At 36.0% G+C, this 27,641-nt stretch overlaps 1 protein-coding gene across 8 annotated transcripts in view; it reads right to left on the bottom strand.

Annotated features, from left to right (window-relative positions):
• Positions 1 to 2,693: 2,693 nt before the first annotated feature.
• Positions 2,694 to 27,641, bottom strand: part of LOC134532150 (protein LSM14 homolog B-like) — a 42,740-nt gene continuing 17,792 nt past the window's right edge. For 3 of the 8 annotated variants that reach the window (XM_063368542.1, XM_063368514.1, XM_063368559.1), the window contains exons 5-10: positions 26,630 to 26,795; positions 25,937 to 26,258; positions 25,055 to 25,241; positions 17,564 to 17,820; positions 5,687 to 5,771; positions 2,694 to 3,490 (exon numbers count right to left, since the gene is read on the bottom strand). In XM_063368542.1, coding sequence (XP_063224612.1) covers positions 5,761 to 5,771; positions 17,564 to 17,820; positions 25,055 to 25,241; positions 25,937 to 26,258; positions 26,630 to 26,795 — 943 coding nt within the window. In that variant the 3' untranslated portion in view covers positions 2,694 to 3,490; positions 5,687 to 5,760. Of the gene's footprint in view, positions 3,491 to 5,686; positions 5,772 to 16,756; positions 17,821 to 25,054; positions 25,242 to 25,936; positions 26,259 to 26,629; positions 26,796 to 27,641 lie in introns of those variants that run through there. The other 5 variants (XM_063368549.1, XM_063368533.1, XM_063368579.1 and 2 more) reach the window with 3 other exon arrangements.

Below are 27,641 nucleotides of genomic sequence, written 5' to 3'. Positions count from 1 at the left end.
TCTAGCATTTATTTGACGTCTTCAGAAAACATGTAAGTACGGTTTTTCAAAGCCACCAGCATGAATTCCGTGCAAACAATTTGTGCAATTTACTTTATGGCTCAACAAAGCTTAAAACTGTAAATAGTTTAGTAGTTTTCCTGGTGATTATAACGTTCAAAGCCATAATTTGTCATAAAAAATGTTAAAATTTTTACATCTGTGTATTTAATGGTTTTGTTCGGAAACACCCCCCCCCCCTCCCCCCCCCCCCCCCCCCCCCGCTTTAGGCTCGGGGTCCGTGAATGACAGGGCTGTTGTGTAATCTGGCACCACCACTACTGAAGTCCTGCGCACGCCTATGGCAGGGACAGAACTTGATGTACATCTTAGGCTTCTCATTTTAAGACACCCCAGAGAAATAAAATCTCACTTCTTGTAATGTGAGAGACGGTTCTGCAAGACTTGCGACTGTTGCAGCCAAGGCGGACGGTGACGTCACGGTGACGCTGGCTCCGAGCACATCTCGCCTCTGCTACTGCGAGAGCGACGACTGAACTCGTGCCGCGCGGGCTGCTTCAGGGACACGAAGTGCGCGGGAAAGAGACGGCAAGCCTTCTTTTCACAGACGAGAGAGCCAAACGAACGATCGTGCATCTTCGGGGGTTTCTCTTTGTTCATAGTAAATAAATATGGCGGTGTTGATAAAATTATACTAATGGTCAATTAGGTTAGGTTAGCTACATTATAAATACTTTAAAACATTGTGGACGGTTGATTTGGTTAGGATAGCTACATTAAAAATAAGGAAAAAAAAATGAACTTCAGGTTTTAGCTCTCTCGTCTGTGAAAAGGCTTCCCGAAAAAGACGGTCCAGGCCAATTGCGTGAATGAAAGCGCACGGTCAATAACAAATGACTTAACTAAAGAAACATGTCACTATAAAACTTGTGACAAATACATCCAATAGATTTAAATCCGGCAGATTGATACACAGCGGATGCACACAGTGTAACAAAAGTAGCTCGGACGGCTATTGATAAATCTGCCAAAGGGCCATTCCTTCTGCTGCAATTCACACACTAATAGCACTGCACCAGCGAGAGTGAGGGTCGGGGCACAGCCCCGGAGGAACAGCAATGGGCAACAACGGCCTGTGCGAGCCGGGAGAGCACCGACAGTTGTCCACGTGAATAGCAACTTCCAGTTGTGAACAGCATGTGTAATACTAATAACTGCTTGCATTCTTTTATAGGCCAACACATTTTAGACAACTCAAACAAGCAAACCTCGTATTCTGCCTTCTTTCCCCACTTATTTTGCCACCACCGATACTTATCTCCTCCCCTTTTTGAATTTGGCCCAGTCATGCCAGTATCCAATCATATGGAGAGAATATTTATATGGAGAGAGAGAATATTTATATGGAGAGAGAGAATATTTATATGGAGAGAGAATCTTTATGGGGGGTGAGCGAGATAATCTTTACAGGGGGAGGGGGTGAAGTGAATCTTTACGGGAGAGAGAATCTTTACAGGAGAATCTTTACGGGAGAGAGAATCTTTATAGGAGAGAGGGATGAAAAGAACAGAAGTACTGCCAGTTAGACAAGACTTGCCCAGGACCTAAGAAAAATTTATCTTGCCCTTCTAATATTTTTTACGCATTTCCCCTTATCAGACTTTAAAAATTGATCTAACAGCTCACCATTGAAAATGTTTACCCAGGTTACCAGAATCCAGGGGAACAAGAACACAGTTCAACTTACATTGTACACTGTTCCCGGCAACCAGCCGTATAAGCATTCGATACTCTTCTTTCTTCTCTCACGTTGCAAGGTTGCAGTTGCTTTGGGTCACAGGCTGGAAATGTTTTAATGTGGAGGAAAAGACAAGTAATTTGCAATGAAATATTTTTACAGCCCTGCTAATTTTTTTTTATCCAAGCAATTTCAAAGTTTGATTTTCCAGCACAAAACTTCTGTGTGACTAATGAACTGTCCACCTTATTCATTTTTTCATTTAATGTCTAATTCCATAATAAATTGCATTTATTAACAGCAAAAATGGCTCAAAATAGTATTTAGTTTACAGGAAATGGACTGTACAACATTGGTGTTTTAGCTTTTGTCACAGTTTGTGAGAGTAGTTTATTTTTTAGTGTCAAAACTTCAAATTTTTCAACAGTTCCCGAGAATGTTTTTATAAAATCGCTGCTTCGTTACCTGGATTCTAGTGTATGAATTTTTATTAGCAAATAGTTTGTATTTTAGAAAAAACAAACTTTACTATTACTTACCCATACCAAAAGGCTTGTATAAACATGTCCGGGGGCTAAAAGTTATCTTGAAAACTGTCCATTTTGCAGCTTTAGTGCAAAAAATTTCAAAACTAGTATTGAGCAAATTTTCTCTAATGGCCCATAAAACTGGCTTTTAGTAATTTGTCTAGCTTAATCACACATTCGTAAATTTTTTACTATAGTAAACATAAAAAAATTAAAACAATTTGATAACTTCTTTAAATACTACGAAACTGTTTTACAGAAGCTTCAATAATAAAATATTTTTTTTTTTTTGTAATTTTTAAGGAATAGCTAAACAAACAGAATTATAGTTATTTTTAAATACAAAAAGAATGTATTTTAAATCATTCTTCAAATTTTGGCACTAGGTTATGTTGGCAACATCATGGAGCAGAAAATAAATGCAAAAAAAGAGTGCTGCTACTTATATTTCCATTGCTACTTTATGATTGACAGTGTACAAAATGTTTATAGTTAACAAAAAAATCAAATGCAACATGGAAGCAGCACTATTCCAAAAATGCTCAACACAATCTACTTGAGTTATGTCCCAGACCAATACTGCAACACAAGTATATCAAAGTCTTTCCAAATAGTTCATAACATTTTTCATTCAAGTCTCACTTCTTACATGAATGCTAAGCATAGTAACCAAATCAATACTCTTTTTAATAGTAACTTATTAAAACTATTTCGACATTCAACATGCAATGGAACTAAGAAAAATACACTTGTAAAAATCACTTCAATAATAAAAATTAAATTAGAATCACTATAAATCTTGTTTAAATTGTACCACAAACCACAAATATTACTTGTCAGAGTCAAATGAAAACTACTTGTGCTGATTACTTTCAACACATGCATGAGCATAAATGTTAAGTTGGCAAAATATCACTTCATTTTTCACAACAAATATAATTTTTAGATATTGAAATATTTTTTTTTCTTTTTTTCACCATTTATTATTAAACTACCACCAGTGGTCACTGCATGCACTTTTATACTCTACGATACATAAGGGAAAAAAAAACAGTTCTGCGGTGGACACTCAAATCTGCATGAGAAAAATACGAACTAACTGCATTCCACATAGGAAACTGCTTTCAGCACAAATAAGTTTTATCACATTCCATAAAGAAATAAAACATCTTCCATCTTGTGAGCTGAAGTGATTCACACTGCTGAATCCTTCCATATTACTTGCCTGCAACATAACAGTTCCAGCATTATTCACTGCTACATCACACACAATCTACACAGCACAGTACTCTTAATCAAACTATGTACAAAACAAATATTATTTACAAATTAATTTTATGAATCAACATTTTTGTCAAAGGTACTAGATTAATCCATCACACTAACTGATTTAGGAAATCAGAAGCATGCATTTAGTTTCTACTTCTATGATGAAGTTGCCACCACAAGAGTTCAACAAATTTTTACGCTTGAATGAATAAGTATGGTACATTTGAAATGGTTCTTCCCAACAAAGCATTTAGTTTTAGTGCATAAAATTAAACTATCTATTTGCTCAAGTCAGTGCTCCAGTTTTTATTTTTATTATTATTTCACATGTGTTGCTGTTAAATGTTTACCAAACTTTGTACATATACTAAAATTGCTTTATTTTAAAAATTTACTAGCACAGTGTAACTTATTTAATATTAGTGCTTTTTAGGGTCATTATTAAAATTGTGACACTATTCTTTTAGTAATTTTATTAACTTCCTAACATACCACACAAATTTTCAACCAATTAAATTTTTTGACAAATTTTATTACCCTAAGTGGGGCCTCATGCATAGTTGGTAATTTGACTAAACATGTCAGCCTGTGAAATTAATTTCATTCAGAGAAAATTGAATTATTTGTGCAGGAGAATAGTTTTGCACTTCCTACATGTCAACATGAGCAATCCTAATAAAACTTACAATAAGAGGTCCAAACATTTGAAATTTGGTCACATTTAATTTACATATTAAAAAAATGTGATAGTCTTTTAGTAATCACCAGTTATGTATAAACATCTAACCTCAATAACCAAACTTACAAAATTTATTGTAAAATTCTTAAAATAATGTGATACATATACAAAAAGTATTCATTTTAGGGAGAAAAAAAAGGTAAAAATATTTCATCTTTTTAAAACAACTACAATTCTGTTTAACAAGATGGTAATAACCTAACCCAACCTAGGTTAGGCTGTTTTTTACCTATATCTTTAAATTTTTCTCTAAAGTCTGCATATTGGTTGCACTTTGGGTAGTTTCAGAACAGTTATGATGCAGTTTGTGCACTGGTGTAGGGAGGATTGCTTAAAACAAAACAAATTTAACTTGACCGTCCTCTGTCACCTCCCCCCCCCCCCCCACCCGAGATATTCTTATATTATATATACATGTAAGTTTGTAAGACTATTCTTTCCCACGCCATAGTGGCCGAGCGGGTAAAGGCGTATTCTTTAGTTTGGACTATTATCAACATTAACCACCATTGTACATGGCTGGTACAGTACTTTGATGGGTGACCAATATTTTTATAAAAATTGTATACATATAAACACACATACAAATGAATCGCGTGGGAACACCGTCTGAAGTTTACAAGACCTCCATGCTGACTCAGCACCGTGGTTACACATTTACATTTCATACTCACAAAATTACATTACCAAATGCTGTACAGAGCCAAGATGTTCACACATCAATAAAATTACATTAGACCTAAACCCAGTATATTTTAGTAATAACTAACAAGAAAAGTTTTAAAGTTATTCCACAACCAGTGACTAACATAGGTTACAACATTTGTATCAAAGTTTGCACAGAAATGAAAATAATGAAAAAAAAAAAAATTATGTACAATTAACTCAAAAATAACTAAATATATCACGACAAGTTAATATGAACATCACTTGTTCAATTTTTTTGCATCAATAGCAGGGTTTTAAGTAGATTGGCAATTTCCACTCATAAGCTAGGTATGTCAAAAGTAGTTACTAAAGCTTTAAAATGTACCGTGTTCAAATGAAGTATGCAGAAATCCAGTTGTAAGAGTCGATAGAAAATTAAGTAAATAAAATTAATATTACTTCCGAGTTAAAAATTCGAGATGTATGCAATATAAATATCTTTAGTTTTCCATAACAGTTCCGTAACAAAAAGAACATAAAATATATCAACGTCACAACACTAAGTCACAGGAGTCAATCACCACAGCTTCGAAGCAATTTTCTTGTGCTAAGTATAAACTCCAATGTCAGATTTTGCCATGTGAAACCTGTAAAGTTAGTTACGTATGAACCATCTTAACCAAAACTAAAGGTTAGTAATTTGTGCCTCCTGCAGCTAATCCCATGCAAGCGGAATCCCTCACATCCAGCCAAACCCGCGAATACCTTGCGATTACCATGTCAACCTCGGCAAGATGACAGCAGAGAACCGAGTGAATCTGGCTGCAAGGCAGTCCAACCTACCACGGCTCTAGAACACAATACCCCTACACATCACCACTTTCCTCACAGAACGGAACTGGCATGTACTTTAAAGGGTGTCCACACAAATCTTTAGCAAAATTTCCCCCCTTGCTTTCCCATGACTACAACACCAAAGTTACGTATTTACAGACATTTTTTTTTCCTTCAAATTATTTACCCATTTTGCATACTTCTCAAATAAAGAAAATCCAGCCTCCACCTTCCTATATAACTGTAATACATAGTTAAAACATAATTTTGCATACTAATTAATATGTACGTAAATAATATGTAATACATAATGTAGCAGACACAATCTAACGAACCTTTCACGTTAGTTATTATTCCCCTTATTTCAAAAAAGCCTGTTTCTTGCAGAATTACCAAAATATTTAATACATTCCTAAAGAAGACAAAAAACATATTACACTCTGAAGATAAAATATTAATTTAATTTATCTGCTAAAGTATCAATGATGAACTACTTTCAACAAAATGTTATCTTTACTTGTGTTTCTGCTTGAATTATTAATTTTTATTGAAAGTACTAGCTGACCCGACAGACGTTGTCCTGTCTTTCAATTCAAACTGGAATACTATACTAATAATATATTTTGATATTGTATATGTTTGTAACTTTTTATTATCTCTAGGCATGTGCGAAGGTCTCTTTAACTGAGAAGCGAAGTCGAAGCGAAGCTTATATTGTGCGAAGGAATGTCAAAAGGAAAATCGAAGTCGAAGGATTTGGTTATGTTGCTTTTCGTATAGAGCGCGCACAAGTAGCCCAATATCAATATCTCGCCGAATGCATGAAGCGCGCTCTCTCTGTCGAGTGCCGAGTAACTACATGTGATCGCCCGCACTCTTTGATGGTGTGTATACGGCGATAGTTACGCATTCGTTCAGCTTGCATTTGGATCACAGATTTTATTTTTTTATTTGAAGTTGAAAGGTTTTTGTTGCATGACTTATTAATTTAAATTGTTTGGCGTGCTCTTTTATACTTCACGTTTTAAATACACGTACTTTCTCCATGAATCTGTTTGGTTTTTATGAGTAACTTTATCTAACAAAAAAATTTTTTCCACATAATCATCGCACCCCTACTTTTCAAACTTGATTTTAGAATAAAAAGTGCAACTTATGCGAGAAAACACGGTACTACGTTCCAAATGTATCTAAATACCTTGTTAAGGAAATTTGTTTCCTGTAATCAAGTTCTATACCATTCATGTGACAATTTTTAGAAGTGGCACTATCAACTATCAACAACTGTTTAGTGCGTAACTTAAACGTTCCACAAAAATGTAGATACATTTTACAAAAAAAAACATTTAATGGCAAATTTAATAGTTTTCCGCAAATTTATTTCAACATATTTTAGGGTCTCTAAATAGAGCAAAAATAAATCTTTAGTAATTTCGTTAATAAGTTTTTCATATCACTACATGATATGTACAGTACAACCCTGTTATAACATTCTCCAAGGGACCAACTTAAAAAAATGGTTATAAGCAGGAAATCATAAAATTACATCTTCATTTTGTATATGTAAATTACGCGTGGATTGATTAAATTAAAGACTATAGGTAAATAACACAAAGTACAGGAGTAATACACTAAGTACAGCAATAGAGTGGAAAATTGGTTAATTTTATTTATAGATAATAGTAGGGCTGGGCGATTCCACAGATTTAATTTTGGTTCGATTCCGATTCAAATTACTGTAAAAAATTGAAATTTCGATTTCGATTCGATTCTTTAATTCTAGAGCAAATGCATAAGGTAAACAACCTTTAAATGCACCTTTCACGTTTTCACTCATTTCTAAAATCAGCACAGATTGTTTTCACACGAGAAACTCAACACGGTATTGGACGTGACAAAATAAAATAAACATGATGGATCATTTCTCATTTCCACAGTACTAAAGCTCTTGCATTTTCCATTAATGTCGTCGGCATCTGTGATACTGCAGTGAAGGCATATATGTTAAGACAAAGAAAAAGAACACAACTACCACATGTGTAGCTATCAAACTTCCTCACTTAAGGCCCTGTCACACTGTCAAATATATTGTATCCAATAAATTGGACAACAAAATTTGAAGGGTGATTTCGGATGAAATACGTCTTCAAATATATTGTATTCAATATTATTTGACGAGCAATGTAAAATATATTTGAAGTCATTTCACACTATCAATTTTCTTTGAGTGAGCTCGTTTTACCAAACATTCTGTAGAGAACTGTAAATGACAGTATTTAGAATCAAAAACAAATTTTGGGTCAAGGAACGCGGGCTTTTTTAAGTAGGTTATATTCCAATTTAGGTATATTGTGATCATACACAGTTTAAAATTTACGTTTTCCAGGTGTTTGCAATGCCTGCATTAAGAGCATCAAAGTGTTTCAAAAGCTGTAGCTGTAATTGCAATTGTAGCAAGTCTCAGTAAACTAGAAGAGAAATCTAAGAAAAGGAAACGCAGATGGTGGACGAGACAGTGGATACTTTCCCGGCAAACAAATGGTGTTTTACCCCTTTTTGTCATGAACTTCGATACGAAGATGCCGATTCATTTCCGAACTATGTAATAATGGATTCTGAAAGTTTTGATCTTCTTCTTTCAGTTGTGGAGTCTCGCATTGCAAAGAAGGATACTCATTTGTGCCAGTCTATACCAGCAAAGCAGAGGCTGGCAGTTACATTAAGATTTTTGGCGACAGGGGAATCATTTAAGTCCCTTATGTTCTCTACAAGTATTCCACACAACACCATCTCAAAATTTTTACCTGAAATTTGTAGTGCAATTTATAGTGCTCTTCAAAAAAAAATATTTAAAGGTATGTTTAGTAAGAATAAAACATATAATTAAATGTAAATTTGCAAGTAGGCATATCCCTTCTCATTCCCGCTTATTTTCTCACCCAACTAGCTGCTGTTGTATGGACACTTTCACTTGTATTTCATCAAAATTGTTCCTATACTTTAAAGTGAATGTGTTAATTTTTGCTATGTTTAGAAATTGGCAATTTTGTTTTATTTTGAATTAAACGTGTATTTACTGTTACAAACCTCAACCTGAGCCTTTAAGCTAACTTCACCTCAGTCACATTATCTTTTTAAAATAATTTTTTAACGAGATATTATACCAGGTATGCTTGTTTCGTACAGCCTGGGAAGTATAGGCTTACTGACAAGGATCTGCTACACAAATATTTACATTCACGAAAAATGGTATTACTTTCAAAACTTAAATAATAATAATTGAACACGTAGGCAGAATTTATATTTCTAGGCCTTTCTTGCAAATCACCAGAGCTACATGCTTACTCAGAGATGCTGCTTTAACATAAGTCAGTACCATCTATATTGTCAGGAAATTGTGAGTCTATATTCCAGAAAATTCCAGACAATACTTACAGAGTAGCAGCTATTGTGAAATAAGGAGAACAATGACTTATAAGAAAGATTGATTGGGTAAGCCAAAATAATTTTAGTTACATTAAGTGTCTGAATTGAAATATTTTAAAATTTATTTTAGGTGTTATTAATTTGGATTTGCAGGTAAAAGTTCCGAAATGCATATCCTAGTTTTGATACCTCATTCCTGATGGCACATTTTGTACGCAATGCTTGCTGTTTTAATTTAGTGTATCAACAATACCTGAACATAAGCAGAACTGGTATAGCAGTCAAATAATGATCGTAAGTTGAATATAAGATGTTTTCTTGTTTAAGGACCATAATATTCCAAAACTACAGTAACTTCTTTTAGTCAAATATATTAACCTGCACTTCCGTACATTCAGATTCAATTGGAGGAAAATATACAATAACAATTACATATTCCAGCAGGAAATAAAATAGTATTAATTCAATTACTGCATTTATTTCCCATTCACCATTGCTGATATTTAAACTATTACACTTCGGAAACGGAAACAAAAGCGGCCGCTTTATTTTAGATAACTCTGATTGGCTGATCCCATCCAACATCCAACATATTTTAGAACCAGTCCTATACGTAAAATATTTGAAGGAAACTCTAGACATTCAATCTCTCAAATAAACATGGCTGCGATAGTGACGTTTAACGTGACGTCACAACCCTCAAAGATATTGGATCCAACATATTGGAAGGTGTTGGAAGCTAAAATTTGACAGTGTGACAGGGCCTTTAAAAAAAACGTATAAAAGCGGAATCCAGAATCAAAACAAAGTGGTTATCACAGATACAGTAGAATACCGGTACAACGTACCTCATTATAAAGTATATTTCACTTTAACGTATTTTTTTTAAGTCCCCGCCAAAAATCGTATCTTCACCATGCAAAATGGTTTCAGTTTAAAGTATCATATTTTCACTATAACGTATAAATTCTACTCGTAGCGTGGCATTACTACACCAAAATTTACTTAAACTGGTAAATAAATTTCCAGCTAAATGATTAATGTTGTAGAACAAACATACACAAATACCACCACAACGTATTATCTAACCTCTAAACCCTGAAAACAAAGTTACAAACAGTTGCGCGCACTACCATAGATTATACCATACGTAGTATGCGACGTGAGCAACACAACACCATTCGATACATCGAAACATGGAATTTTGAGAGTAGTATTAATTATTTAGACAATAGTGTTATGCTACGCTAATATACTGTTTGACGTCTGTGCCGAGATATTTTATTGTTATTGTTGAGTTTATTTTCAGGTTACGTTATTTAGACACCGCATTGTATTTGTGCTGCAAAATGAGATAAATGGAGATAAAAAGAAACGAAAGCAATTCACGCTTAAGGAAAAAGTGGAAATACTCAGAGAACTAGACAAAGGAAAAAAGCAAGTCGCAGTTGCGAAGACATAATATGAGATAGAACATTTAGTTCAACAGAGCATCATTCAAGCTCAAAAACAAACTGAAATAACACATTTTTTAAAAGTAACTAAACTTAAATTATACATACACACCAATGTTTAAACTGAAGTCAGATGTTGGCTAAAAAATAATGTATCTTACAATATCGCTATTTTTGTATTTTTTAATTTTTTTTTTTCTCTTTGTAAAGATGATATGTATGTATGTTTCAGTACTAAGTACTTTCAGTACTAAGTACAAAAACTTGAGGTCCTGTAAGTACTTAGTACTGAGATTCCACTGTATAGTGCAACAACTGCACAGCTTCGATGGAAGAATCAGACTGTTTTATGTCCAAGCCGTGGTACTGAAGTCTGCCACCATTAGCGCTCAAGTTGCAGACAATTCGGCAGCCATTTTGTGGAAGTGTTGCGTGCACGTCGGTATCATATCTATGAAGCTAAGGTAGTGTTTATTTACCGCTTTCGGTGATTGAGGTTATATTCACAGCCCAGAAATGAAACTTATTGGACGATTGGGTCGTGGACTTTTCAATTGCATAATTAATGTGTTTCCCGGCCGTTTGTAATAAAGATTTTTTTTTCCCCATTTTGAACAAAATGAGTGTTGTTATTTAGAGGATTGGAGGTAAATATTGCTTATGAATCATGAGTGTTTGGCAGAACCAAAGTTCGTAGATATGAAGAACGTCGCTAAATGGAATATTCGTTGAGGATTTACGTACATACAAAGTTTATGTGCAATTTAACGGAATGTGTGGAAATTGTCACCATGCAAATGACCTAGACAAAGTTCGAATTTTTCGAATCTTAATTTTAAAGAAGAAACGATTTTGATTATTTACGGAATCGAATCGAAATCGTAATTTTCGATTAATCGCCCAGCCCTAGATAATAGCATAATACCAAATATGCTAAACAAAAATGTTTTGTACGATACAGTTCAGAGTCGAAACAGAAATATTCAACTCTTTTGCAATTGCAACATGCATTTTGTTGGGGTTCCTGTTCACTTGGTTAATTAACTGAATTTTTCCAGCTACAGAATATGATTTTCGCATATATTTATCACATCAGCCATCATAGCCGTACAATAACCTGAAAAAATTTAAATACGGCATATTTTAATTAAATACGACCGTGACTATAATAAGTGAAAAAAAATAATTACGGTAAAGGTTAACCACAAACAAAAGCCGTGAATATATCCATAGAACATTTAACCATCTCAAGGTGTTAAAACTTTGAAATAAAAACCAGCACTATAGAATACAGTAGCACTGTTTCCGATGATGTATCAGTGCACAAAATGTGCATCATAAGTATAACGGTACAAGTTATAGGCTAAAGAGCGCGAACAGGACGCCATATTGACAGTCAATCCGGTGCAAGTTGTGGAGTGCGTGTGTACCACGTCTATGGTGAACTACACAAATGTAAACTTCTGATGTTTGTATATGTGTGCTGTATTTTATAGCTATGGTTTCGCTCTAAATTATGACTTTGAAGGAAGGGATACTGAAAATTGTGGCAGTTATCAAAGCAAATTTGAATGTTAAAGACGGGAATGTAGAAATTGTAATATTGTTAAGCATTGTGATAAATGGAGAAATGACGGGACCATGAAATTATGGTGTTACAGGCGGGAAAATGTTACAAACAGGAATGTTATAACCAGGTTGTAGTGTATTTAATTTGATTTACTTACTAACCATAAAAAAATTACAAAATTTTAAGGTAATAGAATAAGTAAAAAATAAAAGCCTAGTAAACTTTAGAATTTATTTACCGTGTTTTCTCGTATAATCGTTGCACATTTTATTCTAAAATCAAGTTTGAAAAGTAGGGATGCGACTATTATGAGAAAAAAAAATTTTTGTAGGTAAAGTTATTCATAAAAACAAAACTCGTTCATGGAAAGTACGTTTATTTAAAAAAAGGTGGAGTATACAAGAGCACGCCAAACAATCTATATTAATAATTCCTTAAACAAAAACCTTTTTTCAACTTTAAATAGAAAAACCAACTCTAATGCGAACCCAAGCCACTTGAATCTGACATGAGCAAATGTCATAGGCCTGTGCGAATATTTGAATTTTCGAATATCAAGACGAATAGTTTATTATTCATATTCGATTCGATTTCGAATACTAACACTTCGAAAAAACGAATATTCAGTCATTTACTAAAAAGGCTGAGCGTGATCACTACATCTGGCCACGTAAAGCCCGTTTGAACACAGTAATTCGGAGCGATAATTAACGTATTTTATGTAGAAGAATGTAGTCAGGTTGTTTAAAATACACTAGAGTCCCGTTATAGCGAGGTGTCACGGTTCCGGGTTTCATCCTCGCTATAACCGTGTCCTCGCTATAACCAAATTGGACAAATTTTGGCCCCCAAAAAATAAAAATTAACCGAAAATAGCATAAAAATTGTGTTTAAACCTGTATAATTGGAAAATAACAGGTTATATTAACGAAATCTTAATTTCTGTGAGCAGATGTGTGAATTCTCTTTAAAACGATACCCCATAAGTACGGATGCGATCACCGATTGCGTCAAAATAACCAGAATACCCTACCACGCCACATAAGTATAGCATCTCAGCCCGCGGCCGACGCAGCATTGTCCTGCTATCTATTGCCGACGCGGGCTGTCTGCCATGTTGGTTCGAGATGATGTTAACAGGTGGTGCTAGTGTAGCGCGACGATTTAATTCCTTACAAAATAGCAGGAGTGCGGCTGCGGCAACGCACGTACGCCTCAAACGAAATAGTCGCTGTAAAACTATACTTTTTCATTTAAAGAAACCTGTCAACTTTTTTAGAAAATAAATTTGGGATTAAACTCAAACCATCACCACCCCTTTCCCGGACAAATACCCCAACAACTGACTGAAACAAAAGTTACAAGAAAACTGTCCTAGCGATTCGGAAATAAAAACGGTAGTGCCTACTAGAGGTTTAAAAGTAACAAAAAAATGTGTACCCGTATGTATTCGTTACTATAACAATTAGTACTCGTTACTATCGTTACGTTACTCGTTACTTCTGATACCGCATAATTTGCTATGTTATGTTGCAGCAACGAATCCAGTCGTATTGCGTACGCGTACAGTATGACGTCGCGTAAATAATAATAAATAGAATATAAACAATTAATAGTTTTTGTTAACCAAGAAACAATTAAATCTCATTAGAGTGGCTTTTTAATATTATCTCTTTTAAGATAACAAAAAAAAAAGTGAAAATATACGCGATTATAAAAACAAAAACATACATATTTCTAATTTGTAAAAAACACTTTCTTACGTTCTTTCTGTTCCAATATCAAACTTTGTCTACACACGGTACAGATAACTAACGGAAGTTTGATAAAATAAAGAAAGGACGGGATTCTATTTTTAAAGCCACGCACTTAGGTGGCGACTGCAAGGCTGAAGAATGTGACAGGTGTCAACGGCAAGATGTCTAGTGGCGAGCGAGAGGGGTGGAGATAAAGCAGACAAATAACAAAAGCGCGCTTCAAGCTCTCACGCCGTAAATTCCTCAAAAATACCTCGTTATAGCCGTGTTCTCGCTATTACCGTGCTCGCTATAACGAGATTCTACTGTAGATTTGAACTGTCAGCATACTGATAAAGATAAATGTCTGTAAAATCCATACAACCGGGATGTTATAGGTGACAGTTTTCAGGTTAGAGGGTGAAACATGGTTTGTCGGCACTGTAATTTCGTTCCGAACGTGACGGCGGAGAAAGAAAATTGTACAGACCATGTGGAAAACATCTGGCCGCATACTCACAGCAAAGACTCCAAAAGCCTAACATGCTACGTCAATGTTTTTCAATAGGATAATACACAGTAGACGACCGGATGCAGGCGGCTAACCACCCCCCCCCCCCCCCCCTTTATACCCTTCCCACCCTTCCCAAATTCCTCGCGTAGTGACAGCTCAGGCAATTATCCTGTCCCGCACGTCAAAAAAAAAACTCTTGCCAAGAACTTAATTAAAAGCTTGCGATAAAGGTTACATGGTGTACCAAGATTGTGAAGTAAACGTGTTTTCTATGATGGTAGATCCACGGTTCAAAGATTCACTAATTAAGGATGAAAATTTAAAAAAAAAAATATGGGTTGAAAATTTGTGCAGGGAGGTATGTAAGCTGTGTAAGCTTAACACAGTAGCTGAAACTATAACAGATACAAGTGAGGCTACAAGTGAAATGCCTATTAAGAAGTCATCTCTGTGGGCCTACGTGAAACCTTCAACAGCAGCTCAGTCTACTCTTGCAAGCTACGAAGAAACTATTCAAGGAGAAGTAAACGTATATCTGGCAGCACCCTTAATCCCAAAGAGTGAAAATCCTTTCAGTTTCTGGTCAGAGAAGGGGCGCACTTGTTTCCGAAACATAGCTGTGGTAGCAAGAAAGTACTTGCCTATACCTGCCACGCTAGTGTGCAGTGAGACTTTTCTCAACAGCTGGCAACATTGTGACGTGTAGAAGAGAGAGAGTCTACTCCCCGAAAATGTAGAGCAGCTTGTGTTTCTCCACAAAAATTTAAATTAGCTAATATGTAGTGATGTAACAAGACTTTTTAATACGAACTAATTATAAAATTGGAGAACCTTAACATTTTAAGTACTGTCAGTTTTTTTATTCCACATACATTGTATCAGTAAATATGTACCTGTTATATTGTAATGTGATGTGATATAACATGTTTTATGGGATTTCAATTCTCATTCCAATTATTCGAACTCAATATTCGTATTAGAGAATAATTTGGTATTCGTATTCGAATTCGATTCGTTAAAAAACTGATATTCGCACAGGCTTAGTCATAGTACACACTTGCCACAAAAGAATGCGGGCTATCACGTGTTAACTCGGCACTCGACAGAGCGCGCGTTGCATCCAATCGGCGAGATATCGATATTCGACTACGTGCGCGCGCTCTGTACGGGAAGCAACATAACCAAACATGAATGATGCGCTGGCTACATTTTTGTAAGCGGTACACCACGGTAACGCAATCAGATAAAGGAAACATTTTAAAACCGTCTTTAAAAGAAAATTTACATGTCAAGACAACTTTGTATTTCCGTGAATTAAATAAATAAATGGTAATGACCGAATATATATATTCATACCTGCCAACCCTCCCGCTTTAGGCGGGAGACTCCCGATTTTATACCCTTTCTCCCGCCCTCCCGATTTGTCATTCAAATCTCCCGTTTTTTGGTTCTGTTACTCTTGAAGTTTTTAATGCAATAAATTTATAGAATTAATGTTTGTACCATTATTCCGTACAATCGTATAGTAACTACGGTTCGTACCATAACATGTAATTATTTTAATAGCCTAAATGCCCACAATTGTCGGCTAAAACTCTTGGTTAAGCATACATCTAAGAAAGAAACGTAGTTTATTTACGATAATTATCGGAGCTGTTTTGGTATACGTTCGTCATTGGTGTTTGTTAGCCAACCAGAAAAAGGTTTCATTTGTTTTCCAAGATGGCGTGTTTTGTCAACGTTGTAAACTGTGTTTTCGGCGGTGTTGGTTTGAAATAAAGACGGACTGGATTAATAATGAGTTTATGATACCACTGTTTTCATTCGTGCCCAAATTCGCTTCGGATTGTCAGCCGGCTATGTGTGAATTGTTTGTTCGTCCCCGAACAAATTCGACTGTTCGCGTCTGTGCTCACAGACGAAGTGTAGAGGTAGCATTATACATTATAGTACAGTCTTCGAATTTATTTAACGGTGTATTCGTAAAAATATTATTTTGTGGAAGCAGTTACGTGATGAGTATTTTGTACGCGTTGTTTAGTTGTAGGCCTACTCTGCAATAGTGATTTAATAGAAATGGCGCTAAGTAAGTCTACATTGGAAGTATCTTGCTGTATACAAGAAGACATTTAGTGACGAATTTCCGAGCATTTTGCAATCGAGGAAAGGTGAACATGCTGCATTTTGTTCTTTGTGTCGTTGTGATTTTACCGTCTCGCATGCCGGAAAGGGCGACATTGTGAAGCATATAAATACGAATAAACATGCCGTCAATAAATGCATATAGCATCAAATCAGAAATTAGACGTTTTTCGTGAAAGAAGTTTGAAAGAAGATAGTGTGACAAAAGCAGAGTGTTTGTTAACGTATTTTATTTTAGAACACAATTTGCCCATTGCTTGTGCTGATCATGCTAGTTTACTCTTTAAAAAATATTTCAAAATTTACAAAAAAAAATTACCCGGGGGGAACAAATATTTACTACACTAAAAAACCTCCCGCTTTTGGACTGGCCAAAGTTGGCAGGTATGTATATTAGATTTCTACTTTAAAATACATTGTTTTATACGGAAAAGATACCTACACAAAGTGCTCGGCATCTACTAGCGGGACCAAAAACATCATGCGACGTTTACGCGAGAAGTTTTTTTTATCCCAATTTTGACACCCTAAAATATGGTTGCGACGATTACGCGCGTGCGACCATTAAGCGATAAAACACGGTACTACATTTAATCCAATATTGTTCTTGGAATCTTTCAAATACTAGAGATTCTGTGGTATTCCAGGATTTGAATGGCCCATCCACCAAAATGATATTTTCACATAACTTGTAGCCTTTACAGTCACAATGTTCAAGATATTTAAAGTAGTGGCCTGCAAGTATTCAAAATATTTTCAATATTAGTGAATAAAATGATATTCAATATATGTGAATAATTTGATATTCTATTCAAATTAAAAACAGTATGTACTTGCTAACGCCTATTCTAACGTATGAAAATTTTGGTTTCTATCATCACACATATTCCATCCATACCCCAAACAATTCGGGATGAAAAGAGTATCAAATTGCAATAAGAATTCAAACAAGGAACCTCAACTTACTCTGAGCAACAATTGGTCTCTGCTGCACAGGGGTGCCACCCTGAATGCCGTAACCGCCAATGCGGCCGTTGCGCGGGCCACCCTGCATGCCTCTGTAGCCCCCGCGGTAGCCCCCGCTGCGGTACATGCCTCCCATGCCCATCCCCCGGTTGCCGTAGAAGCCCCGGCCACGGTAGCCACCGCGCCGAGCCGACGCCACGCCAAACGTTTCAGAGTTCAGCTTGCGCTCCGTCCTCCAATCCGTGCGCTGCGAACGGCTGGAACAAGCAGCACACCCAACTGTTTTTACACCAAAGCTGTAGACGCTCAGCATACAAAATAATGCCGTATTCCTAAATAAAAGTACGTTGGAATCTTAGTATAAAAAAAGATTAAGTAAATTAACTGGATTAACGTGTGTTATCCATCCATTATATTATAGCTTAACAGCAAATAGTTAATTTAAACCAACAGTGGTAACTAATAATTACATTGTATTGAAATAAAATACATTGTATTGAAATAACTCCATTTTTTATATGCTAATGAACATTTAAAGATTTCTCGGTTGCAGTTTACTCCTATTCCAAATTTGACTTCCTTTCTGATTGAAACTATGAAAATTAATGCAGAAGCCAAAACTATCACTCATGCCTAAATTTATTTTATGATATACAATTTTTTTTCCTCAAATATTTAGTTCATAAAAATTTAACAAAAATACCAGTATGCAAATCATGGTTTGCACAAACAAAAACTGAGCCATTCCATTTGATCACATTTTTTAAAACCTTATTTCAATTTAACATTTCAGCAGAAGATATTGCAAGTCTTAATAGAAGAATAAAAAAATAATTTGTGAAAACTTTGGCAAATATAGTTTAAAATACTGTCAACATCAATATACATATACATGGAATAAATTAATCATGACAATTTAATTATTGTATTGAAAATAAATTCAGATTTCCAGCAAGTACTAAAAACTTAACTGTTTGTAGGTTACAAAAAAATAGCTAACTTAACCCCATCAAATGGTTGAGCACAAATTGAGTGTTTCGTTAAATTTTTCGCAAAATTTTAACATTGTGAAAAAGTACCTACCTACTACCTAGTCCTAGATAACCCCGGCTTGAACTTTTAACTTAATAAAATCAGTGTCTATATCTTCAACTTTAGAGTTACATCCTGTGCCTGAGAATATCAGGTTGCTGGGCACAGTTACCAGTCAAGATACATTCTGAAGAGCATCAAAACCTGAATGGAATGTGTCGTTCGATTATTCACATCTCTCAGCTGCGCCAGCTGAGCGTATTCGACGGTACATGAGAAACTCAGCGAGGTTCATTGCTCTGTCTAGTTCTTGATAAGTAATAATTCCCGCTTCCTACTCAGTACTATCACTTATGTGAAGTCTATTGCACAATGTAAACTTAACATGTTCAATGTGAAAAATTGATTTTATACATCACAAAATAACTAAGACCTCTATGTCTTACTTCCTCATAACATGTCATAAGCTATAAGAACATTTATAAATCTTATCTCTAGAGATGGGACGAATCCACATTTTGGTCGAATCCGAATCCTTGTTCGAATCCTCAGTGTTTGTCATCGAATCTCGAATCCCAGACCCACACTAAACTTCACCACATGTTATTAAAAAAAATCACACATTTATTTTAAAAAATTACATAGGCCTATGTATTAAAAAAAATCACATGTGTATTTATAAAATTATAAAATAAGTGCATAGTGTATACACCTGATATAAAATAGAGACAAATAACCTCAAAAACCACACACTTAAGTTTGCATCTGTCTAATTCTCTGTTAAGAGTAGTTATGCTAATTGACAAAATGCAGCATAGTTTATCTTATGTTTGTGCCATTTCCGTTACCTTTATAATATAGTTTAGGTATACAATTTTCTAGAGCTGGACGAACCTCAGTTCTCTGGTTTCGAGCCGAGCCGAGCCGAGCCGAGCCGAGCCGAGCCGAGCCGAGCCGAACCTCATACAGAAATAATTGTTTTGAATTAAAATGAACCGATGACCAGCACTTTGGTCTTTAACTGAGTGGTGAGAAAGAATGGTTCTCCAGCCATATGTAAAATTAAAACATTATATAGCTTAGCTTATATATATATACCAACTTTTAATTCGTGAAGAAGTTACATCTAAATTTCAAAAAATCTATATTCCTTTTTAAGTTTACACTACAAACCTTCATTTAAAAAAAATATTATAAAGATGACGAACATTCAGCATAAGGCCACATAACATATTTTTGTGGTAGACATAACCTAACATTTTTAATAAGTAAAACTTTTTAATAGGACATAAAAAAAAGACGAATGTGAATTAAGTTACCTATCTACATATTTTTGTGGTAGACATAACCTAACATTTTTAATAAGTAAAACTTTTTAATAGGACATCAAAAAAAAAGGCGAATGTGAATTAAGTTACCTATCTACATTACAAAACCCGCTGACTGCAGTTGCTGTTTTCTTGGAAGAATGCTGCTCGTTAGAAGAAACTTTAGACGTTTTTTTTGGGGTGGTTCTGGGTCATCCGGGTCGTCATTATCTTTTCTCCATTTGGAAAACTTAAACGTTAGCCTGCTCATCGCAAATCACCTCAAGAACAATAATATTGTAAACGTAACGTAAAAAGTGTGGTTATAGAAATTTGCGTCGGAAAAAAATAAACACGAGAAATAATGATGGCTGCCGTGACTACGCTAGTCAACTTAGTACCGTACTGTAAAATTTACTGGACCAGTACTTTTAATACATAAGATTAAATTAATATTTTCATTACCTGACTGTTATAACCAAAAAGGCCAAAGAAAATAAATACATCCCAGTAATTTAAAATACGTAATTTACGTAATCATTTCCTACCGCATTTGTCTTGTGTTAACTTGATCACGTTAGTTTTGCCGAAATACGAGAGTTCTCGTACATGCGCATTAGTTTAACGTATGGGGTACGCAATGTTTGGTGATTTTACAACACTTCTCATATACGCACTATAGTTAAAGGTATAATATACAATACCTTTGGCATTTTTTCGATAGTTTATATTACGTAGTACGACAAATGCATACAAAATTCTCTAAAGTAATCAAAAAACAAAGCGCGTCCATATGAAAAAATGCTATGCGAGTTATGTGACGATTAATAATTTTTTATTTTATTTTGTCTGCGCTTGAAACTGTTGAGGCGACGATTATGCGATAAAAGTCGGAATATTACAAGTAATAGAATTTTGTTGAGCTGTTTTGTGAATGGTCTCAAATGGGGGTTAGAAAATTAGAAAAACGTAATTTTTTTTAACGAACGTTCGGGTTTTCGAATATATTTTAAGAGGTTTCGAACCGAACCGAACCGAACCGAACGTAAGTGTTCGGTTCGGTTCGAAATTTTCAAACTTCGCCCAGCACTACAATTATCAATAATACCTAAATCTCTTAAAAACCCACCTCGGATCCTACGAATCCTCGAATCCATAGGATTCGGTATATTCGACGAATCCAAGATTCGAAAATCCCATCCCTACTTATCTCCTAAGTAGGGACCCCAGAAAATGGTAAATAAAACTGGCTCATTTCGGTGTAAAAAAATGACAAACCGTGCAAAAAATCGGTGTAAAAAAATGACAAACCGTGCAAAAAATCGGCGTAAAAATAAGCACGCGGTGAAAAAAATCTGTGTTAAAATAAGCAATCGGTAGAGACCCCAAAAAATTGTGAAAAAATTATGCCATTGGCGGTGTAAAAAAACCTCATAGCGGATAGGCACTACAAAGTAGCAGACTGCCTTACATCGGCCCACTTTGTCGTTTCATCACACAAGAATACAATCTGTTTGTCTTCTACACCGTGCCTTACTGCTTCCTTATTTGCCTGGCCAATTTTTGGGACATAAGTTTCTCCAAGAGTGTTGGCTGATGGCAAATTCCCTGCACCTAAAATGTATACATAACTTACAATATACTTATAAATAGGTAGCATTTATAAGGTTATCGCTGAAAATATTAATGGGCTAATTTACTCAAAACAATTCTAAGCCTAACCTAACCTTTTCAAGATTACTACTGGATTACAGAGTCAAACCATCAATCAATCAGTCAAAAATATCTTGTGGTGTGCTCACCATTTCACAATGCAATCCATCCTATTTATGTGTTTGTTAATCTGAGGTACTTGCATATTTATTTGAAGTAAAGGTAAGTTGGGCCTAAAGGTAAGTTAATCTATAATATTGTAGGCCTACATATGTTTATGAACATTTATTAGCGAGGGAAAACATTTCTAAATAAATAAGGCTAACCTTCAACACGGGTTTTAAACCATTCCCTCATAGCTTTTTCTTTTTCCAAAAGAATGATAACTTACAGCATCATATTAACAAAATCAGAAACAAATTCTTGTTCAAGCTTGTTTTCACGCTGTCACCTATCGAGATTTGTTTAGACACGGTAGAATTTGCTTGATAAAATAATTGTCTTTTCTGTTTTGTTTTGTGTCATTTGCCACATGCTTTTTGCACGTGTCTTTCTTTGTGTTCCCAATCAACCCGCACGTTGCAGAACTTGCACATCATAATTTTGTCCCGCTGGTCAAAAATATAAAATCCAACCAATTTCATTTCTTTCGCGATCAAACATTGTCGAAGTTTTCGGCATCTTAGCCATAAATTCAATTGTATCACAAAACTTACAAAATGTGGACGGTATTTGTAAACACTCATAGATATGTGCACGCAAAAATGACTGCCATCTTAGCTCCATGCGATTAAATTAGGTTAGAAAAATAGACACCAGTGCACTTTGCGGCAGAAACGACCATCATTCAAAACACGAAAACTGTGGAGTCAATTTGGTTATGTTGGTAGTGCGCACATATCTATTGACATTTGTTACATTTTGTTTTCATTTGCGATGGCAATATTTACTGCATGTAAACAGAGTAATAAAAATACAGTAGAACCCTGTTATAACGAATCTGAAGGGAGTAGTTTATATGTTCACTATAGAGGGGAAACTTTATATCTGGGAAAACTTTTATATTGACAATACATACTCAAAAGCAAAATCTTAATTACACATTGGCCTAAGCCAAGAAAAGAACGAATGAAAATACTCAAAGCAACAGTTTTATGAGCAAATGCAGATATTTTTAATGCACTACACATGTACAAACTTTCTATTAATGGTTCTTCAAAATCGGCGTATTTTCCATTTTTCAGGCATTTAATACTCTGTGACGTATTCACAGCTTGAGAAAGAAGATTGTTCAGCTTGTTTAATATTGTACTTAATGTGGATGTTGCAATTCCCAGTTCCTTTGCTATTAACACGTGCGGGACAGTGGGGTTGGAGTATATCTTTTCAATAATGTCCAGTTTATCTCGCACAGATAATGCCTTATGTTTTTTACCGCGTTTTTCATCCCTTTTTATGTACATATTTCTTATTGAAGCACATTTGCAGCTTAACACGAAATTCTTTTTACCGTCAAAAGTAAATAAACGATAAGTAACGAGTTTGGCGCATCAAAGATCACTACGTATCATTTAGTATTGCAGTTGCTAAAGCTGGAACAAAATTTTCTCACTTTCTATGGAAAAATTTAGTCCACAGAGTTCTATCTAGTGGTAGTCTTACGAACCTTACTCGATCAAAATGTCCGAAACGTTAACGATAAAAATGAGACTTAAAAATATTGAATTTGCTGCTATAATGTACATACGTATTTGTGTGGCGGTAATTTATGCTTAATTTTGATAACATATTAAATGTACACGCGTTCGCCCATTCTTTAACTATGAAGGGAAAACTATTTTTTATTTTCACCAAACTGATCACCATCTTTGGCTACACGTAGCCTACCGAGGCCACTCGAATACGACTTGTTTATAATATGAACAGTGGACAATCGAGTAGCGTATTGCGGAGAAAAACTTCAATGTGATTCAGAATAGACGTTTTGTGAAAAAACTTGTAATTAAATGAAAATATTTGAGATAAATGTGCATTATGTCGGCAAAATTTGTTCGTGGTACACGGGAAAACGTATCAACATTGACAAAAGTTGTGCGCTATATCCAATAAATTAATACATAACCTCACATCATTTTGCCGGGACCGAGACGGAAATTCACAATAAACGGGAGTTCATTATAGGCGGGTTCACTATAAACGGGTTCTAATGTACGTGGATTTCAATAACGTGTCAAAACGAAGATAATATCGCCGCACTAGTCTTTCAGTCTATGTTTATTTCACGCCTATGTTTATGATGGCGTAAATAAATAGAACTTGCGACATAAAGACGTTATTTTGTGCGAAAAAACGTGAATTTTGCGCGAAAATGCGTGAATTTCACGACTGTCGAAATGTAAGGAAAGTCGCAAAATTCGTTTAAAGTATCAAATTTTCGCGTTATTTCGTGAATTTCGCGCTTCATTTTTCGGGGTCTCTAATCATAAGACATTTATGAAAACCAAACTTGCAATTGCTTTGGGGTGTATGTATTGCCATATTAGTTTTTTATTTTTTATAATATACTTAATCTCTCATGAACAGATACTTGCATTTTTCTCAAGCAATTTTTATTGGTATGTAATTTAAATATAGGCTTCGCAAAAAAAAAAATTGTCGTTAATATGCATTACTAGATTCTGCAACACCAAGGATACAAGTTTTGTGACACCTGCCATCTAGTGCAATGTGAAGGAACTGTTGAAAATGTTAGTGCATGAGAACATGTGCATAAACTAAATATTTTTGGTAATGTCTGGTCTACAGAAATGACAATGCAAAACGGAATCTGTCATGAATACAAAGATTGCATTCCTAAAACCAGGAAGACCATTTATTTGGATTTCCTCAAAAATCTTCGGTTGGAACTCAACTCACTAGAACTTATTGGAATGTCTGTAGTAAGGGTCCTCATATCCTTAGGCCCACAAATTGTGTGCAAAACTGCAGATTTAAAGACAGGGTTGAAGCTTGTCAAGCAACGGTAATTTTGCTGGACAAACTGAGAAACTACCAATTTCTGCTGCATGTCAATGTGGCGGCAAATCAGTCATGTGCATCTGGCTTCCAGTATCCAATGCTGACATTGTACCTTCTCAACGTACAGCAATATGATGTGTTACACACACATACCTTTTGGGGTTGGAGAACATTGAGATAACACTAACAATGAGTTAAGGGAAAATAGTTTAGCAGGTAAATGTAAATTGATTTACTGAGTTAGTGGTTGAAAGTTATTCGTTACTAATCTTCAACTAAACGAGCACGTGATTCAGATCAATTTTAGAATTTTCTTTACATAAATCTTGAGACTTTTCGTCCGTAGCAACGCAAACCCAGTATGCCAAATTTAACAGTAAAGTATCATAGTTGTACTTAAAACTATTGTTCTTGATAAATTTTTACCTAATAAATTCTTTTTTGATCAACTAGATATGTGTATGTGGCAGAGAACACCAACCCTTTACTCCTTTCTACGGCCTCGCAGCTGATGTTGTCGAAGAAAGATTTGTTCTTGTCATAGAAGATCTCGTGCTCTTCCTCGGTCTCGCCTTCGCCCACGCCAGTCTCGTTGCCGGAGTCTTCCTTCTTGTCGCTGTCCCCGTTCACCTTGACCTCGGTGGTGCTCCCGGGCTCTGCTTCAACGGCTGCACACCAGCAACACCACACTTCAGCACTCCAGAGGACTCGCCAACTCATGCCACGAGGATCTCAATATCAAACAATCACCTGTTTAAGACATTTGGCAAAACAATCTTTCAGTAATTTATATCTCCCAAAACTATGCAAAGAAACTAAACAGTCAAAACCATTAAAAATAACAGGGGAGAAGATAGCAGTAAGCCAACTCCAGAGAACCGCTCTAAAAAAAATAATAAAGTATCAAATCTAATTTTCATCTAAGTTGAGAATACTAAAATCAAAACAGAAGACTGTAAATGGCTTAAATTTAATTTAAAAATTCTTCGTAAGTATATTATTAGGGTTACCAAGGGTTTTTGATTAATTTTAGTATTCATGACACTTTACTAAAATTAATTTTTAGTAACCAGGCAGATTGGTTTCTCCCTCTTTCCTACAGGCCTACTATATATTAAATGTTAAGTTTCCCTATTCTTCGCTAATTATCAATACTTTATCCAGATCACAGTATTCTTAAAAGGCTATATGATTTATCACAAAAAAATTTTCATCAGCATTAACATCATCTAGACTACCAGATAAAAAAAAACATGCATGAGAGAAAATGATATAATGCTGAAAATAAATATTTTCATTGGTAAGAGTTGGTATAAGGTTTTAATCTCAACCTACCAGATATGTAAACAGGGAATAGACTCACTTATCTTGGTTTTGACCAGCTGGCTCATGAGCTTGTCGAACTCCGTGTTGGCCTGCTCGAAGTCGTAGTCACCCTCGAACTTCAGGGTGTTCTTGGGCTTGCCCGCCGGGGGCATGGAGCGGTTGAAGTTCTGGCCGCGTCCCCTGCCCCGGCGCACGCCGCCTCTGTTCATCCAGCCACCGCGCTGCTGCTGTTGCTGGTGTTGCTGGTGTTGTTGGTGCTGATGTTGCTGGTGTTGTTGGTGCTGCTGGTGTTGTTGCTGGTGCTGCTGGTGCTGGATTCTCTGAGGAAGGGCCATGTGTCCTGGAGGCTGGTGGTTCATCTGCCCAATCAAATGAAAAAGTTAACTTGTAGCTTCTATTTTTTTCCCTTGCAGATTTTTATGAAGTAAAATTTCAAAAAATGTGACAGTTCTTAAATATTTCCCAGCTGTAGAAACAAAAAAACGACCCAGTCAGACACCACAAAAATATTAAGGCATATTTGCCTAATTTGTACAAATGAACATAAAATGTAACATTTATGTAGACAAATGGTTGCCCCGGGGGAACGCATGACGCACAATCGGCTGGGCGGTGACGGCTGCCATGGCCTGCACGCGTGTTCAGGAAGAGAGGGTCCGACTGCGCGCAGCACGTCGCACGGGGGAGGAACAGTGCAAGTGCTGAACGGTGGTTGTTGACGAGGAAGTACCTGGGACTGGTCTCGCTGCTCCAGCGAGTGCAGGGGCTGGTCTCGCTGCCCGCCCGAGGACAGCTTCTGTCCGCTGCTCTCCTTCTCCCGCTGCGGCAGCGGCTGGTACTGGCCGGGCTGCATGTGCAGCGGCTGCTGGCCGATCACTCCTCGTCCCGCCACCCGCCTGCAACACCCCTCCCACTGCACAACCAGCACGGCACATACACGTAGCAGCTTAAACCAGCATTAGTAAGTGTAACCAGAGGTATGAGGAAGATATAAAACTGCTACTAATGCTGCAACATGCTGAACCTGGACAGTGATAAAAATCCAAAGACAGTGTTATGAACACGAGAAGTTCGTGATGCACGCCAGGTTCGTAGTGGACTGGCTGTCACACGCAGCCACTTGACGTCACATGGCGTCCATTGACGTAAGGCATGCCAGGCGTGCGTGGCCGAATTACAAGAGTCCTCGCTACCCCCTCCCCTCTTCGTACCCTGCGCAGTGTCCCACCTCAGGCTATCACCAACTATTTGTAGTTGGATTTTCTATAAAAGCATGTTTTTTTTAGTTTTTTAAACTATTATTTTTAACCTTGCCATCACCATCTGGTTCCGCTAAAAACATTGTGGAAATGGTGCTAGACCATGTCCAAGGATGGTTAGTAAGAATGGATTAGAATATCAGTTGTTAAAAATGGAAACTAATAATCAAAGTCATTTAAAACGGTTTCCACGCTGCAAACACCACACTTCAGCCAATGTTTTGGGCGTTTAACCAATATGGCACAACAATTGAATTCACACAGTCACCATGTAATCATGCAGACGTGGCCACACTGTCTGTAACGATTCGTTGCTCGCACACTCAACCCACACCTCCCCACTGAAATGTGCAATATACAATTTTGAAATTACAGTAGAAACCTGTTATGTTTTTCAAGGGAGCACAAGAAAAAACATTATAAGCAGGAAAACATTATAATCAGAAAATCTCAATTTAGCACTTAACAATGTTCGAGCTTTGT

This window comes from Bacillus rossius, chromosome 1, assembly GCF_032445375.1.
Source record: "Bacillus rossius redtenbacheri isolate Brsri chromosome 1, Brsri_v3, whole genome shotgun sequence".
NCBI lineage: Eukaryota > Metazoa > Arthropoda > Insecta > Phasmatodea > Bacillidae > Bacillus > Bacillus rossius.
Note: the sequence above shows the minus strand (reverse complement) of the source record. Positions and strands in the feature narration are given on the sequence as shown.